The sequence below is a fragment of the Aethalodelphis obliquidens genome, unplaced genomic scaffold (assembly GCF_003676395.1).
Source record: "Aethalodelphis obliquidens isolate GAN/ISIS:26980383/991018 unplaced genomic scaffold, ASM367639v1 scaffold18, whole genome shotgun sequence".
Taxonomy (NCBI): domain Eukaryota; kingdom Metazoa; phylum Chordata; class Mammalia; order Artiodactyla; family Delphinidae; genus Aethalodelphis; species Aethalodelphis obliquidens.
In genome coordinates, this window is record NW_020837962.1 from 20,308,514 (window position 1) to 20,325,540 (window position 17,027).

A 17,027-nucleotide genomic window follows, 5' to 3' on the forward strand; every position below is an offset into this window, starting at 1 on the left:
AACTATATTTTTAAATTCTTCTGGATAGGATGTGAGATTGTTTCCCAAACTATAATTTGTTGGATTAAAAATGTTTTATATATGAAAAAAATGACAAACAAATCAATTTTTTTAAATAAGATTTGGTCAATTAAAATCGGAAATGCCACATGCTTCAATCTCCCCTGAACTTCTCAATGCATGTCAGCATGTTGAAGGCTCTGAAAAGTCCTGCAATGTGGAATCTACCTGTCTAAACCTGTACTTTCTAAAATGTTTTGGCTGCTGAATTCTTTTATCATTCATTTACACTTATTAACATCCTAATGGATGCTATACAACTTTAAACATGGGAATATCTGAGCAAGAGCCCCACCATGTCATGGATCTGAAGTGAATTCTTTTACATTGCCTTTCTCCAGTGTCTCGGCCCAGTCCAAATATGACCTTGTGCCATCCTACATGAACCACTGTCATGGTCTGCTTTTCAGAGAAGTCAGATCTTAAGCAGTGGCAAAAGTACATATCTTCAAAATTAATACTGGAAATCCTTTAAAATGCCTTTAGAGTATTCAGCTCTTAACTCAAATTTTTTTTTTTTTTTTTTGCGGTACGTGGGCCTCTCACTGTTGTGGCCTCTCCCATTGCGGAGCACAGATTCTGGACGTGCAAGCTCAGCGGCCGTGGCTCACGGGCCCAGCCGCTCGGTGGCATGTGGGATCTTCCTGGACCAGTGCACGAACCTGTGTCCCCTGCATAGGCAGGCAGACTCTCAACCACTGCGCCACCAGGGAAGCCCTTAACTCAAATATTAATGTATATTTGATTTCAATGCACATTAAAGTCTGAGAATCACTGGGTTAATCTGAAAGTCATTTCATAGGAAATTAGGCTGGTTTAATCAAAATTACAATAAAGTACCACCTCACACCAGTCACAACAGCCATCATTAGAAAGTCTACAACCACAAATGCTGGAGAGGGTGTGGAGAAAACGGAACCCTCTTACACTGTTGGTGGGAATGTAAGCTGGTGCAGTATGGCAGTTCCTCAAAAAACTAAAACTAAACACTCAAATCCAGCAATCCCACTCCTGACATATATCCAGACAAAACTGTAATTTAAAAAGCACCCCTATGTTCATAGCAGCACTATTCACAATAACTAAGACATGGAAACAACCTAAATGTCCATCAACAGATGAATAGATAAAGAAGATGTGGTGTATATATATATCTATATATCTATATATCTATATCTATATCTATATATACACACAATGGAATACTACTCAGCCATAATAATGAAATAATGCCATTTATAGCAACATGGATAGACCTAGAGATTATCATATTAAGTGAAGTAAGTCAGACAGAGAAAGACAAATACCATATGATATCATTTAATATGTGGAATCTAAAATATGACACAAATGAACTTATCTACAAAACAGAAACAGACTCACAGACACAGAGAACAGACTTGCGGTTGCCAAGGGGGAGGGGACTTGGGGGAGGGATGGACTGGGAGTTTGGGGTTAGCAGATGCAAACTAGTATATAGAGAACGGATACACAACAAGGTCCTACTATATAGCACAGGGAACTATATTCAATATCCTGTGATAAACCATAATAGAAAAGAATATAAAAAGGAATGTATGTATATGTATAACTGAATCACTTTGCTGTACAGAAGAAATTAATACAACATTGTAAATCAACTATACTTAAATAAAAAATAAAAATCAAAGAAAATTAGACTGCTTTTAGCAGATGCTCTGGATTTATCCAGATTGGCTAGGAATACACCTTTTATGGGACTATCTTAAAGAGTTATTCCAAACATTATTTTTTATACTAATTAACAAGATAGAAAAAAATTATACTCTAAGAATAGTACATTTTTAGGAGTCAAAGTTCAACAAACATTCTTGAATATGTGTGAGTGATATTATGATGTTGATTTGTAGACTGAAAAGACTTCGTGTATTTTTGGTGGGGTGAGTACCCATCTTGTTATCCCTGGTCCCAGTGTGATTGCTTGCCCTGGTATAATTATTAATAGCACCCTCATCACTCTCAAAAGTGCGCTTGCTTTAAAGATGTATGATTACTCTTATTAGGCCACGCTGACAAAAGCATCCTAAAATATGGATATATGGACCTTCCATTCTAGGTCTTTTCTATAAGAGAATAAAATGCAAAGCAGGTAGAAGGAGCTATAGAAGGAACAAAAGGAAAGTCTATGTATGGTATTCAAGCCAGGCTACCCAGCTATCAAATCCTTGGTGAATGGGGGCCAGACAGGGAGTTCTGAAGTACTCCTGCTTGCCTGTATAGTTTACTCCAGTTGTTTTCACTGTTCAACTGGTCTCTGCCAGTATGATGGACCAGAGCATGATGTACCTTGATGGGCAGCCACTGGGCCACAGCTGCTGCTAAATATTTTGAATATCACCTGTGATCGAGCTTCTTTAACTTTATACATGTCAATAGATTTGGTAATGATTCAACGAGACACAGGAGTCCTGTTTGGAGTAGTTAAAATTCTAAAGCCAACACATATATTTAACAACAATAATTGTAAAAAAATAATGTTGTCAACACCTGCTGAAAGTTTACTATGTTTGAGCAGCTGTTACAAGCACTTTCACTTTTCACGACCCTGTGATATAAATATTATTATTATCCCCACTTTACAAAGGAGAAAACCGAGGCACAACCTAAAAAAGTTGGCCACACAGTGGTGATGTGAATGCAGAATAAATTGAGGCTCATAAAGGCGACATGACTTGCCCCAAAGAACTTAAAAACTAGGCCAGTGAATCTGAAAATAGATTACAGGACTCCTTGCCTTCATTCAGACCCATTAGGATCAACAGTTAGACCCTACTGTGTGTTGGACAAGGGTTACTATTCCACTCAGTTGATTTCCATAACCTAGTCTGGGATGATTTTCTTTCCAAGCCTTTCCACCAGATCTTTAGAAATACACCCAAGAGATCATATAACTGAATTGACTGCTACAAATATGTAATTACAGTCACACTTAATTTGTAAGGAAAAAAAAATATATGTGAAAATGTGATTGGACAGCAACTGCTACTTGCCTTCCAATTGCTATATATATGTTAAACTATATGTATATTAAAATATACGTATTTTTAAATTTTTATTTATTTTTTTGCTGTACGTGGGCCTCTCACTGTTGTGGCCTCTCCCGTTGCGGAGCACAGGCTCCGGACGCGCAGGCTCAGCGGCCACGGCTCACGGGCCCAGCCGCTCTGCGGCATGTGGGATCTTCCCGGACCGGGGCACGAACCCGTGTCCCCTGCATCGGCAGGCGGACTCTCAACCACTGCGCCACCAGGGAAGCCCAAAATATAGGTATATTTTAAACTATACTAAATGGGAGATAAATATAATTTTAATACTAAAAAGTAGATAAATGATTTTTGTCTACTTCCACCTATTTAATCCGATTTTAAACATATTTAATCAAAGTATTTGAAAAGCTTATCCAAAAAGCCTTACCATAAATTAAGCATAAATAACTAGCCTCAGCCACTGGAAATAATCTATATACATTTATCATTTAGAAGAAGTTTAGTTTTTTTCTCTTATAGTGTAAGAATATCCAAATCTGAAAGTGAACAAACAGGGAAGTCTCTGGCTCAAATTTACATTTGTGTTTTTACAGCATAACATTTTGGGGAAAATTCACTTCTGAAATAGAATTCTGAAAGCGGAACTTCATCTAATATGAGCCTTAAAAATAGTAATAAATATTTTGGGACAGTGGCCACGACATTAGGAGAATTATAAGTGGCCCATTATTTATGATGGGTTCTATATCCAATACTGAGGACTTACTATGCACAAGTCACTGTGTTGGTCTTGAAACATGAAAATGAATGAGATTTGGTATCTGATTTCAAGATATTTACATTCTAGTGAGTTGGATATGTCATGTATAAAATATTGATACAAGGCACATGATATTTTTTAAACAAATTTATAAGAAACAGTAGAAAGGACAGTTCACTATTGTATGGGATGAAATGTAATAAGGAGGGGAGAAATCAAGAAAGATGAAAATGTGCATGCCCCCACCAACCACCCCACATTATCTAGTAAAATTCCTGTACTTGAAATGTTGGTTCAGTTAATTTGATAGAAGGAGGGGAGGGAGAAAGGGAGGGAGGGGAGGAGGAAGAGAGGAAGGGAACAGTGAAGTAAAAGACTGATGTAAAGGTAAGATATTGGAAGTGAATCTTGAATAAACAGATGTGGCAGAATGATGGCCGAACACTGTTAGGCCAGTGGTATTTGGGAGATGACAAACATGTGAGTTGGGCTACAGAGTAGGGTACATGTGGGGTATGAGGAAGTATGGAACCAGACCATACAGAAAGGGGTTTGGGCTTTATATCTGGTGGGTTATATAGTTGGAGGTTTCTGTGTAGTCATTTCTTTGTAAGACTTCCACTATGGGTTAGAGTCAAGGCTATAATGTGGACCAAGTAGGCTGGTCTCTTCTGTTGCCTCAGTCTTACTGCCCTGCTGGCTTCTCTTGGGTCTCAGCTTTCCCATGCTGCCCTCTCACTGTATCCTAGCCCCCTCAGGCAAGGAATATCCCTTGCTCCAGAAGCATGATTTGGTGGGATGGAAAGAGCATGGTTGGGAGCAGTATGATGGGAAGAGCATGACGGGAAGCAGTATGGTAGGATGGAAAAAGCATGGTTCAGGCAGACTTTGTTTCCAAATTCTGGTTCTACCTTTTGGATAACTGGACAAGTTTCTCAAACTTTCTGAGCCTCAATTACCTGCAAAATTGGGATAATAATACTGACCTTTTAAAAGTAATGAGATATTATTACTTTATACTCATTGAACTGGCAAAAATTAGAAATAACAAAAATAATGATTGCTGATGGAAATACGAATTGTTACAGTCTTTTGGGAAAGCAGTTTGGCAGTATCTGTTAAAAACACATACTCCTCAAAGAACTCACACTTTTGGACTCTTTCCCATGCAAAAAAAAGCACTGCTTGTAAAGATATATGAGAAAAAGACATCTATTGCAGCATTGTTTGTATGGCAATAAAGTGGGAAGAAAGTGCTTGCTCATCACAGTATAATGGTTGAATAAATTATAGTGCATCCAAGCTATGGAATATCACTTGAGCTTTAAAATGGATAAATTAGATCTACACAAATGACTTGGAGGGATTTCCACAAAGTTTTTCTGTCTGTTAACAACAAGTGCATAGAATATGATACAGTTTTTATAAAATAAACACATACATTTAACAATGGCTAAAAATTTTGTGCCTCTTACTGTGTATCAGATACTCCTTGACATGTTTAAGGGGGTTGACTTGTTTTAATGTTCAGTAACCTGTGACGGAGGTGTTATTATCATCCCCATTTCACATATGAGGAAACTGAGGCACACAGCGACTAAGTAACTTGCCCAAGGTCACACAGGTCAGAGGAGAGCTGGAATCTGAACTCCGGAAGTTGAAATCAGAGACTAGATTCTTAATCAGCGTGTTTTACTCTCTGAATAACTGGAAGGTGGGAAGTAAACAAACAAGATAAAAGGGAAATTACATTAAAGTCATGCATCATATGATGGATTTATATACAATTTTATGTGGGTGTGTATATTCAGAAAGTGATGCATGAAGGAATGGTCCCCAAAATGCGATGGTAGTTATCTCAGGGAGCTGTGATTGCACATGTGCTTTTATTCTATTCCTTATATGCCCTTTAATTATTTGAATTTCCTACAATGAACATATATTATTTAAAGAATCAAAAAAGGGAATAAACTCTATTCATTGTAGAAAAAAAAGATTTGTATGCATTTTTAAATTTATTTGGGTTTTCTTACAGGAATGATCATGAACATCTACAAAGATAAAAGCATGTTCCTGGCCAGTATAGAATTTAAAACTGAAACCAAAGAAACGACTCAAAATGGAAATTGGGTAAGTAAATTATGGTCTTTTGCTTATTGGAATATACAATTAAATAACATTAGACTATCAAAAGACATGGAAAAAATGTTGCAATCTATTGCTATATTTAAAAGACAATTTCAAACTAGTATACATTGCAGAATACCCTAAAAATACTTCATACCTATATGTGTGGTAGCTTAGAAAATGTCTGGAAGTTTATATACCAGCATACTACATATGTTTATTTCTGGGGATTGAGAGTATGAGTGATATTTTTCATTTCTTCTTTTGCTTATTTTTTCATTTAATAAACACACATCACTTTTAAAATAATAAATGTAAGCAATAAAAAATATCTTAATATTTTCCCTAGTAAATCAATGAAAAATCAAGATCTCATCCTGAGGAACTGATCATAGATACACACCCAGATTTATCTAAAATGTATATACTGCATTTCTCTATTATTTATAATAGAGAGAAAAACTGTAAATAACTACATCTAACATTAGGACACTGGTTATGTAAATTGTGGGACAACCATATGGTGAAATATTATGCCTCCAATAAAAAACATGCCTTTGAGAAATTTTTAAAGACATGGGAAAATATTCATGGTATATTGCTAACTGAAAAAACAGGACTTTTTGGGTTTTTTTTTTACAGTTTAAACCTTAAAGGGAAAATCATTATATGCTTTTACATTTTATACTTTTCTGCATTTAAAAATACTTTACAATAAATATGCATTATCTTACAAGTAGAAAAATAAATGTTATTTTAAAATAGAATAAAATACTATCATTTTTGAGGATTATGAAAGATCATGCAAGTATTAGCCATGGGAATCAACACTGATAAAACAGTTCCCCTCTCCCCACCCACCGCGGACACCTTTCTCTTTCTCCTTCCTGACTCTCAGGTTACCTTTTTGTGAAATGAAAAATAGATTGTACAGAAATGTAAAGCACTGAGTAGAGCACACACTCCATATATCTTGGTTCTTTCCCCTTCACTGAACTACCAGAGGGCAGCGGCTCTCATTCCACCTTTCAGACTCTTACCATCCAAGAGTGATAGCCCTGGGTGTCACGGTGTATCCAGACACTGCATCAGTGCAGATCTAGGACAGGGGAGAGCTCTGTCCCACGGTGGTGGGTAGCGGGGAGGATGCTTTGTAGGGTGATAATGGCTTTCTAGAATAGGGAAAGGACTAAAAAGAATCCTATTAGGGAAGCCTGAGGGGAATTTCATAGGTGGCCCAATGTTTTGTTTCTCTCCAACGATTTAGACAAGGAATAGAACAGAAACTTCTGGAGTCGACACCACTGGCCCAGGCCTACAGCTACCCGTGGCTGGGAGCATTTATGCTCATCTCTTGCACATTCCTGAATCCGATTCCTCATATATAACCCCATCCTTTCTTTGCTGTCCTCTTTGGCAAGGCTGACTCTTGCTGGAACTTTCCCCCTATCCTACAGAAATTTTGACCTGTAGGAGGCCTGAAACTAGATGAAGGGTTAATGTGTCCTTTGCCAAGTGACATCCCACTTCGTAAACAGCAGACAGCAATGCCATGACTTACACCGAGCTCCAAAGGAATACTAGCTCAAGTGTGCATGCACCTGAGCATTAGTTGATTTTGTTAATATTCATGAGCATATGATTTGGTCTAGTTGCCCTTTAAATTCAAATTAGGCACTGATTAAATAATAAGACAGCAGAATCAGGATGTGTTTAAACAGCACTTCCCCCCTCCCCGCCCCCCCAGTAAGGTGCCTTGGTCTTGGGTGTGAGTGAGGATGAGCTATTAAGAGTGTTGAGATAACAGAACAGAGAGTTTTCCTTGAATTAAGCAGACTGACTATATCTTAAATAATGATGATGATGATAATTAAAAATAATAATAACTCTGCAGCAGTTTCAACCAGAATACTTGATATTCCTAATACAAATTTTACTCCTGGGTTTATAGCCTCTCCATCTGATTGCCTCTATATTTGTTAACTTAAATAGCCTTCACATTTGTACTCCTGGGTTTGTTTTTAAGGATTTAAAGTGTAAACTGCCATTAAATCAGTAATTGGAATATTTTTACCAGTAGAGAAAGAAATCTCTCAATAGATTAGTGTATGCCCTATTTTATAAAGGACCTCAGAGCCCCTATCAACCAACAGATATTTTCTCAGGTTTCTTTACCTTGGAGTTCCTTTCTATTCAGTCCTGGCTGCTGCATCCCTGGCATGCACCCCTTGTGTGGATGAATTATTCATCGGCATTCCTCCTTCTCACATCTCCTCCACCCAACTCAACTCCTGCCCACCCGAAGGCTGTGATGAGTCATTGGGAACAGGTGTCCTCCGTCTGGAGCTCACAATCTAGCTCTTGATCCATAAGCCAATCAGCTGTACCTCCTTCTGTTAGCAGCTTGCACTGTTAGCTGTTATGTGGGGTAAATGGGCAATAAACATCCATTCTTGGTACCCAGTGGGGAATATGTCTAGAACATTTGAACAAAATCGCTGGCCTAAGGAGACACCCCCAAAGACACTTCCTCTTGAAATTCTTCAACTTTCACATATCTGTTTTAATTTTTTAAAAATCTTATCTCCCAAACCAAGTGACATTAGCCAGCTCATTTTTTCTTTTGTTTTCAGTCCTTGTACCCTAGAAGACACCAGTTTCCTGTGGGAGCCAAAATTATAACAAATATAAAGCCAGCCAAGCAACAAGCAAAGCTGAAAATAAATAATGAGGCTCAAAATCTTTGGGAATTATATTGGAAAGAATACTAAAAAAAGGCCAGTCCATAATATTCGTGATTCCAAGACTTAAGAAGAAGATGCTGGGTCAGGAGCAAAGCCTGGAAACAAAGACAAGAGAGCAAGGGCCCTTTGAAGAACTTTGGTCAGCAAAAATATTCTGCACTTAAACTGGAGAGTGTAATAAGCATTTTTATAAGCAGCCTTATAGCTGCAGAGCTCATAAATAGCCCAGATGTCACCAAGGAGATATAGTTCTGCATGAAACTTATAATGGTGAATGCTTGAAATGAATTCTCAACATATACGAATGCCTTTTAACCTCGTCATGACCTCAATCTCGGAGGCTCTCAATGGCAAATTCATTTATTTTTCATTCTAAGCTATGTATCTATCAATCAAGCTATGTATCTATCTCCACACTTGCAGTTCTGTAAGCAACAGATGCTTGGCCTAAGCGTTGTAGTGATAATCCGTTAAAATAGTGGTCTTCTGCACATGCTATTTCAGAAGGAAAAGGCAAAAATCATAACCTGTATATCCTATTTTTAATGGAAACTGGATCACTTGTTAATGTGGTTTTCAAAATTCTTTTCCTTAGATCCAGAGGTTAATGGATATTAATAATTTATTTTGGTAAAAACTTCACATTTAGTCTTATTAGGAAATTGCATTTGTGATATGTGACAGAACTTGTTGGAGTTACCACCATTAAAAGTTTCATGTAAAAAAACAAAACATCTAAAAGTGTTCCGAGAAATTGATCCTGGCAGGAGCAATTAATGGTGTGAGATCCTAAAAGCATGAAGAAACACCACAAACAGTGTGTTTCTATAAGGGTGTGATATCTCCAAACCAAACAACTCTACAGGAAAAATCTCAGTTTGAAGCACTTAAATTAGATTATTTCTTCTGTTTCCTAAACTCTGCCATTCCACTTCAGGACACTGAAAAATTTGTATCACAGTCTAAATGATTGTGATGTCCGAATTTATTTGCTTAGGATAAACACCACTCTTTGCCTTTTCACTCAGGTTTATTTCTCTCTCTAAGATGACCTAGAGTTAATTATGAGAACCTAAGTGATCTAATATGGTTTACATTTTTAGATATTCCAAAGAATTTTAAAACCAGGGATGTCAGAACACATATCTGAGTAGTATGAAGGGAGGTGCCAAGGGATTCAGTAAAAAAGTGACAATGAACTAGAAAAAGACCACCAAAAGCAACAGTATGGTGGATGCTGTGTTGGGCCACCCGCATCCTCCTTCAGGAAGGAAGAGCTCACTCTCCCAGTTGCAGGCATCCCTCATCCCTCTCACGCTTCCAGGATCACCCCAGCAGAAGAGAGTTGCTTCATCCAAGGCCACACCCCTTCCCAAGGCAGCCAATGACAGATGACTTATCAAATGGGAGGTTTTAATAGCCAGACTCTCTCATCCCAACTGGACATCTCAGAATGGTCATGTCATCTTCAGACCATCTGTGGCTTCTGTTGAGAATGCCTTGTAGTTCAGTTTCTCCCTTTACCCAGTTCTGCATTCTTCCCTTTCCTTTCACAGGTGTTGATTCCAAGAGCTCCCCCTAATAAATGTCAGCTCCCTAATCTCCATCACAGTCTGTTTCCTGGGCAGCCCAGTCTGCATAGGTACCAGGTAAACAGTTTGAGCAATGGATGTGTATTATTGTATTCTGTGAGGTAAATACAGTTACTATTCCCATTCTACAGAGGAGAAAAGTGAAGCAAAAAGGAGTTAGTTACTTGTCATTACTTGTTAATTCCTTGTTAAGTACTTGAATTCCTTGTCAAAGATTACATACATTTCCAGTGGTAGAGACAGGATTTAAGCCTCAACCATCTGGTCCCAGAGTTCACAATCTTAGCAACTACCCTCCCTACACAGGACACCTCACTTAGAAAAACTGTTTACAGGCAACATGAAATGAAATGAACGATGCAAACAGTTGACTATTATTTTTAAAACCACTTTGATTTTCTAAACATTGATTCCAGGAGTAGCTAATATCAGTCTTAAGTATGGATATATTTTCATATCACTCCCAACTGAAGAAATGCATTTGGCGTGTTTATCTAAAAGTTCCAAGTGTATCACATGGTTTACCAGATGTCCATTTGTACAAATGTAACAATCTCGTCTACCATTCCAGAAGGGTTTTTAGTAGTTATCAATGACAGATATAAAATAATATTACTTTTTTGTGTGTGTGTGTGTGGACAGTTAATCAGGAGGGAAAGAAAATAAATGATGATTTCATTTTCCTTTAGATAATATATATCTTTAAAACTCTATTATCTGTACATGAATGTTCCCACTATTTCTCCCTCACATTTTCTCCTAGAACCTACATAAATTTTTCTTTTACTTTTTTATTCTTCTAAAGATACTTGGGTCAGCAACATTTTCTCATAGTAACTGTCCATAGAGTGAGGAATGATGTTCTTGCCAAAGATTTATTTTCAAGGATGCCTTTCAAACACTTCTTCTTTCTTATTCTGTCTAGATAATGGAGCTCTCTGGTAGACGGTTCTCAAATGAAGCCATTCCTGACAAGTAGCTGTAAACAGCCTAATTCTGGTGTTTCAAATAAACATCTTTAAACGTAATTTCTCCAATCATTCTATTGTTTCATGAACAGTTACTTTACAGAGGAACAAATGTAAATGGAGATATAAATTCTGAAAACGGTGGGTATGGAATAAAACAGAGGGGGTTGGATATTTCTGTTGGAAATAGAGATGCTTAGAGAGAATTGGATAGATTTGCACACTGCTTCATTTTCCCATACAAATAAAACCCAAACGGTTTTCTAAGAGTTTGTGATTTTTTGATGTAATAAGTGGCCTCATACCTTCATCTTTACAGACTTCAGCTGCCTCTTCTGAAGAAGGGCTGGGCACGGTGGCAGCGCTGGCACCATCTATAAGGCAGAAAGAGAAACACTCTCTCAGAGCCAAATACTGTCAGGTTGGAGCTTCCCTTCCCACCTCACCTCCTACTCTACCGAAGGAAGCAGGAGCCTGTTTCGTGCTCTAATACACTGAATGGTCTTTGAAGGGGCTTGGGTTTGTAACTCTCTTCTACGATTAATGGAACAAACACCCTTCAGTTAAGACAGAGCCTGATGAACTACAAACTATCTTTTTGGTGAAGAAGACTGTTTGTTTGGTAGTATTACACTTTGGCATTTTGTTTCTTCCCTACCTCTAGAAGAATGGTACCTTATTTTTCTTAGTAAAAGGCTGTGAAAGAAAGTATATCCTTGCACGTTTCTACAAAGTGCTTTTATGTGTGTGTTTTTAAAGTTTGGTTTTTCTTAGCACAGCACTTCTATTCCATTACGCCAGGCTGTCAAGCTGTAGGGAGCACATCTGATGGCTGTCAGAGAAGAGGTCCAGGAGAAGGGGTCATTTGTAGGAAAGCACCAAAAGCCGTTTGGTGACTTCATGTCAGCCAAGCACAGAGTGGCGACTAAGGAACTTGGAGGTCCGTGCCTGGGCCTCACAGCAGCAACTAACCTCGTCAGAGCTGGACTTTCTTCTTAATATTATCAGCACCCCAGTGACTCCACTAGCATTTGGGCTCCAGGATAATAACTAACTTACTAACACTAAAATAGTGTATTTAAGACAGGAAGGGTTATCAAAATCATTTGGAATGGTTAATACTTGACAAATGGAAAAGGAATATATACATTTTTTTCATGCAGTAACAAGGTTATGGAACTAAAGATAACTCATACACGCATGGTGACTAACACATTTAAAGGCTAATCGGATATCTTCTAGTATATCCTTCGTCCATAATGTATATAACTGTTACTTTTAGGTCACGCCTCTATCAGAACAGAGAGTAAGATTTTTGGTAGGGAGATAACTGGAGACGAATCACTTTCTTCTGTTAGATGACAAACTCCTATTAACATCACAAGAACAAACTACAGACTTTCAACCTTGCCTTAATGTCACATCATCCCATTTCTCTGCTTCCCTTCACGGCGGAACTCCCTAAAAGAACAGTCCATGTTATTGCTCTGGACTTGCTCATCTCACGGTCTCTCCGTAAAGCACTCCAACTGGCTTCGTCGATCCTCCTTGAAGTATTCTCTTATCAAAGGTGTCAATGACCTCACTTTGCCAAATCCAATGGTCATTTCTCCTTTCTTATCTTCCTGGACTCCTCAGGGGCATTTCAGAGTCTACTCTGTTCTTTCTGAAACACCATCTTGCTGTGGCTGTTCCTCCTCCCCTGGTGCCACATGTCTAGAGGCCATGGTGTCCCAGGCCTCACTGTTCTCCTTATTTATATGTTCTCTCTAGTGAATCTCACCCAGTCACATGGTTTTAAGTATCATTTCTCTGCCAGTGACTCCCGAGCCTGTATCTCTGGTCCACCTCTCTCCCTAGAAATCCAGACTCAGATACCTAACTGGCTTCTTGACATCCCCTATGGCCGAGAGTCCTCTTGAATTTACCATGGCCAAAACTGAACTATTAACTCTATTAATAAAAACTGCCCTGTGGCCAGTCTTTCACACGTCGGTAAGTGGCACCATCATCCAAGAAGTTACTGCTGCTACAAACCTAGGATGTAGCCTGGATTCTTCTTTTCCCTACGCCCTAGGTCCAATCCATCAGCACATCTTGTTACTTCTACCTCTGGAACAAAACACATCAGGCCATTTTGTCTCCATTTCCAGAAACCTCCATCACTGCTTTCCTGCTATAGTCTTTCAACTGGTCTCACTTTTGTTCTTTTGACCCATTTTCATTCACAGGCAGAGAGAGCTTGTTAAAACAGATTAGGTCCCTCTACTACTAACAACCTTCCACTGGCTTCTCCTTGTAGTTCTAACAAAATCAAATCTTCTGCAGTCAGACATAGCCTGGCCCTATGATGTCTTCCCAAACCTCGCACCATGTTCTCCCTCATCCATCACGCTCCAGCCACACTGAACTTCCTTCTCCAACCTGTTAAAATCGGCCTGACATCACTTGCATTATCTGGACCCTCCATCTGAAATGCTCTCCCGCCATTTCATCATTGAGATTTCACTTTAATTACTGCTCCCTCAGGGAGTCCTCCCCGAGTCCAGCCAACGGAAAGTTGCCTTCTCAGGATTCCTTCTACATTACCTCATTTCTCCACAATGCATTCGTCACTATCATACTTTTTAAAAATTGTTTATTTTTGGATCACTGCCACCAGAATATAAGTTTCAAGGAAGCAAAGAAACTGTCTTTATTGTTTGCTGCCCTATTTCAGTGTCCAGAACAGTGCCTGGGTCACAGCAAAGCCCGGATAGGTATTTGTTAAACGGCTGTTTGAGGAACAGGACCTACCACTTTGATTTGATCATGACAGCAGTCAGAACTGCTGGATTATGCTGGTTTGAGATTGTGCTTTTTGTGTGATATGGAAGAGGCCTGCAGAGTCGTGTAGTTAGAATTGAAGCTGGACATTCTATTGAATGAAAGGAAGCTACTTTTATTTTGGAAGAATAACAGTAGGTCAGAAGGACTTTAATGACCAGAACTGCATCTCTGACTTCTCTGATCTTGGATGAGGGACGCAGAGCAGACACAGCAATGTATGCTGACACTGGCCAAGAGCATAGACGAATCCTGCCATTGGGCTCTGTGCCGGCCACTTAGAAAAGCAAGCAGAGCCCCTCAGGGGTGCATTTAGGAATCTTCTCTACCATGAGAGGCACCCAGATTGCGGTGATGTTGCTGCCCATCCAAGAGGTGGAGAAGAGAGCTTGTATTCTACCACTCTCTCCTCACAGGCAAGATGGTCCTAAATCCATAAAGACACTGCCTGTTCTCAACTGATTAGGGGAAAAGAGATGAATAAATAAAAAGCAGGCAGATGTGTGTGCATGTCTGTATGTGTGTGCCTGTGTATGTGTATGTGTGTGAACAGGGGTGGGAGAAATCTATGTCGATAAAGACAGTTTGGGACAGAGCAGCGAATGAATAAAACCTGTACAACCACAATAGTCAGAGAATGGCCTCAGCTGTCAGCAGCTGGTTGATTAATACCCATCAGCCCCAAACAGTAAAAACAGTGACAGCTTTTCACAGAAGACTCATCTTCCACGGAGCATAACGGTGTGGTGGCCGGGAGCTGGGGGCGATGGTGGTGTGGATGACAACAGTTTTCTGTATTAGGGATTCATTCCACTGCAAGGACTACACTTTAGCAAAGGGAGCCAACTGACCCAGTGGCAGGTACACAAGGTCCTTGCTGCCGTGCTTCAGTGCCTTCTCTGATTGGCCTTCTTCAATTCCATCTTCCAGGTTAATAATAAAAGCTTTCAGTTCTCTAGCAAAAGTTCCAAGGTTAATGCAGGAACTTTTCAGTGAAAAACTTATCACACTCCCTGGTTTATTTCTAAGAGTCCAGCATATGGTTTAGGATGCGGCAGGCACATGAGCAGAGCCCACTATTTCAAAGATGCCCCATCCGTTGGGCTCATTAGAACCAGAAGAATGACTTGGAAAATAGAAAGAAGAAGGAAATTTTTATTTTGATGGTTATGTTGATAACTGAAAAATTGTGTGAACCATTCTTTTTTTTTTTTTTTTTGTTTCGGTAAGCGGGCCTCTCACTGTTGTGGCCTCTCCTGTTGCGGAGCACAGGCTCCGGACGCCCAGGCTCAGCGGCCATGGCTCACGGGCCCAGCCGCTCCGCGGCATGTGGGATCTTCCCGGACCGGGGCACGAACCCGTGTCCCCTGCATCAGCAGGCGGACTCTCAACCACTGCGCCACCAGGGAAGCCCTGTGAATCGTTCTTTTAAAGGAGAGCATGCCTGAGTACAAAAGTGGGGAGGAAGAAAAGATAAACCTAAGGAGATGACAATCTCTTTTGAGTCTTAAGTGCCATTTTATTTTAAAAAGTTCAATTTATAATCTACAGTAGAAGATCTCTAAGCATTCCATTGGCTCATCTGTTCTTCAGTGAACAGAGTTGATGTCAGGAAGGCTTTGGATCTCATTGAGCTCTGGGTGTGGGGTAGTAAGCCTCTGTCACTCCTCACACCATCATCTACAACATACAGAGAAATGACCAGAAGCACGGCTCTTCAAAATTTAATGTAAAGCAGTAAAGGACACTCCATTCATTGTGGAAGGAAAGCCTCTGATATATTTCCTGTGAATTTTTTTAAATAATTTTTTTTGTTTGTTTGTTTGCTCCCTGTGGCATGCGGGATCTTAGTTCCCCGACCAGGGATGGAACCCACGCCCCCTGATTGGGAGCACAGAATCCCAACCACCGGACCACCAGGGAAGTCCCCCTGTGAATGTTTTTCATTTCATTTTTTCCTCCAAACGAAATCTGCTGAGTTTGACCTGCCCTCAGTCAGCCCAGCTCTGACATGGTCCTTCCAACCTCTGCCCATCCCGCGTAGAGCATCACTGAGCAAACTGCGATCACACGGGAGAAAAGTGGGGCTGGTGATTGAGACCTGAGAGGGAGGGTACCCTTCCGATTGGTGAGCCTGACACTTGTAGTTAACAGGGTTGGTGGCTTCCTGAGGGAGACCTGAACGAATATTGATATTAACCTGGTGAAACGGTATAAATATTTACAGAAAAGGGCACTGAGTAAAGCCATGTTCACCTCTGGGAATGAGGCCTAGGGGACGCCTCAAAAGAAACCTGAGCTCACCTGCTTCTCGGCCCTGCCCTTCCATTTCTTTGGCACTTGGCTTTTCCTGTGGACCGTTCTCATCTTTCAAGAAAACCGCAGAGGAAAAAAAAAGTATACATCAAGTCAGTTTATGAAATATCTCTTTATGGCTAATATGCACTGAAATTAATTGTAACCAGTGTAGCATGACTCCCCATAAAGCGAGGCAGAGAGATGAATCAGAGGCGTGAAACAGAAAAATTACCTACATAAATAGGTGTATTTATCTTTGTCCTTTCTCACATGATTTGCTTGGTGGAAAGTTGAACTGCAGTAAACAAAATTCACTCAGCAGTCCCAGTAACATCTCTCTCCTTGCACAACATTTCCCAAAATGCAATACAAATTTTAATTCCAATCTGCTTTTTTTCCTTGACTCAAGCAATATGCACTGTGTAAGGAAACTTGGTTGATTACGTTCCTATGCCCTTTATTTTCCTGTTTGTTGTATGTTGCAAAAGAACCCCTATTTTTACTTAAATTTTTAAACATTGACTTACATTTTACATATGACAGTCTAACATACCTATGCTCTGAAATACTCTGTGTTGAACAGATTATGCTGGTCAAGTTTATGCCGTAGTACATAACTCCTTGAA

The 17,027-nt window shown here is 39.6% G+C and overlaps 1 protein-coding gene across 1 annotated transcript in view; it reads right to left on the reverse strand.

Moving 5' to 3' along the window:
• The window catches only part of MACROD2 (mono-ADP ribosylhydrolase 2), a 1,989,594-nt gene that overhangs the window by 111,083 nt on the left and 1,861,484 nt on the right, over positions 1–17,027 (reverse strand). The window contains exons 11-12 of the mRNA XM_027118154.1: positions 16,408–16,470; positions 11,583–11,651 (exon numbers count right to left, since the gene is read on the reverse strand). Of these exons, the coding sequence (XP_026973955.1) occupies positions 11,583–11,651; positions 16,408–16,470 (132 nt within the window). The remainder of the gene's footprint in view (positions 1–11,582; positions 11,652–16,407; positions 16,471–17,027) is intronic.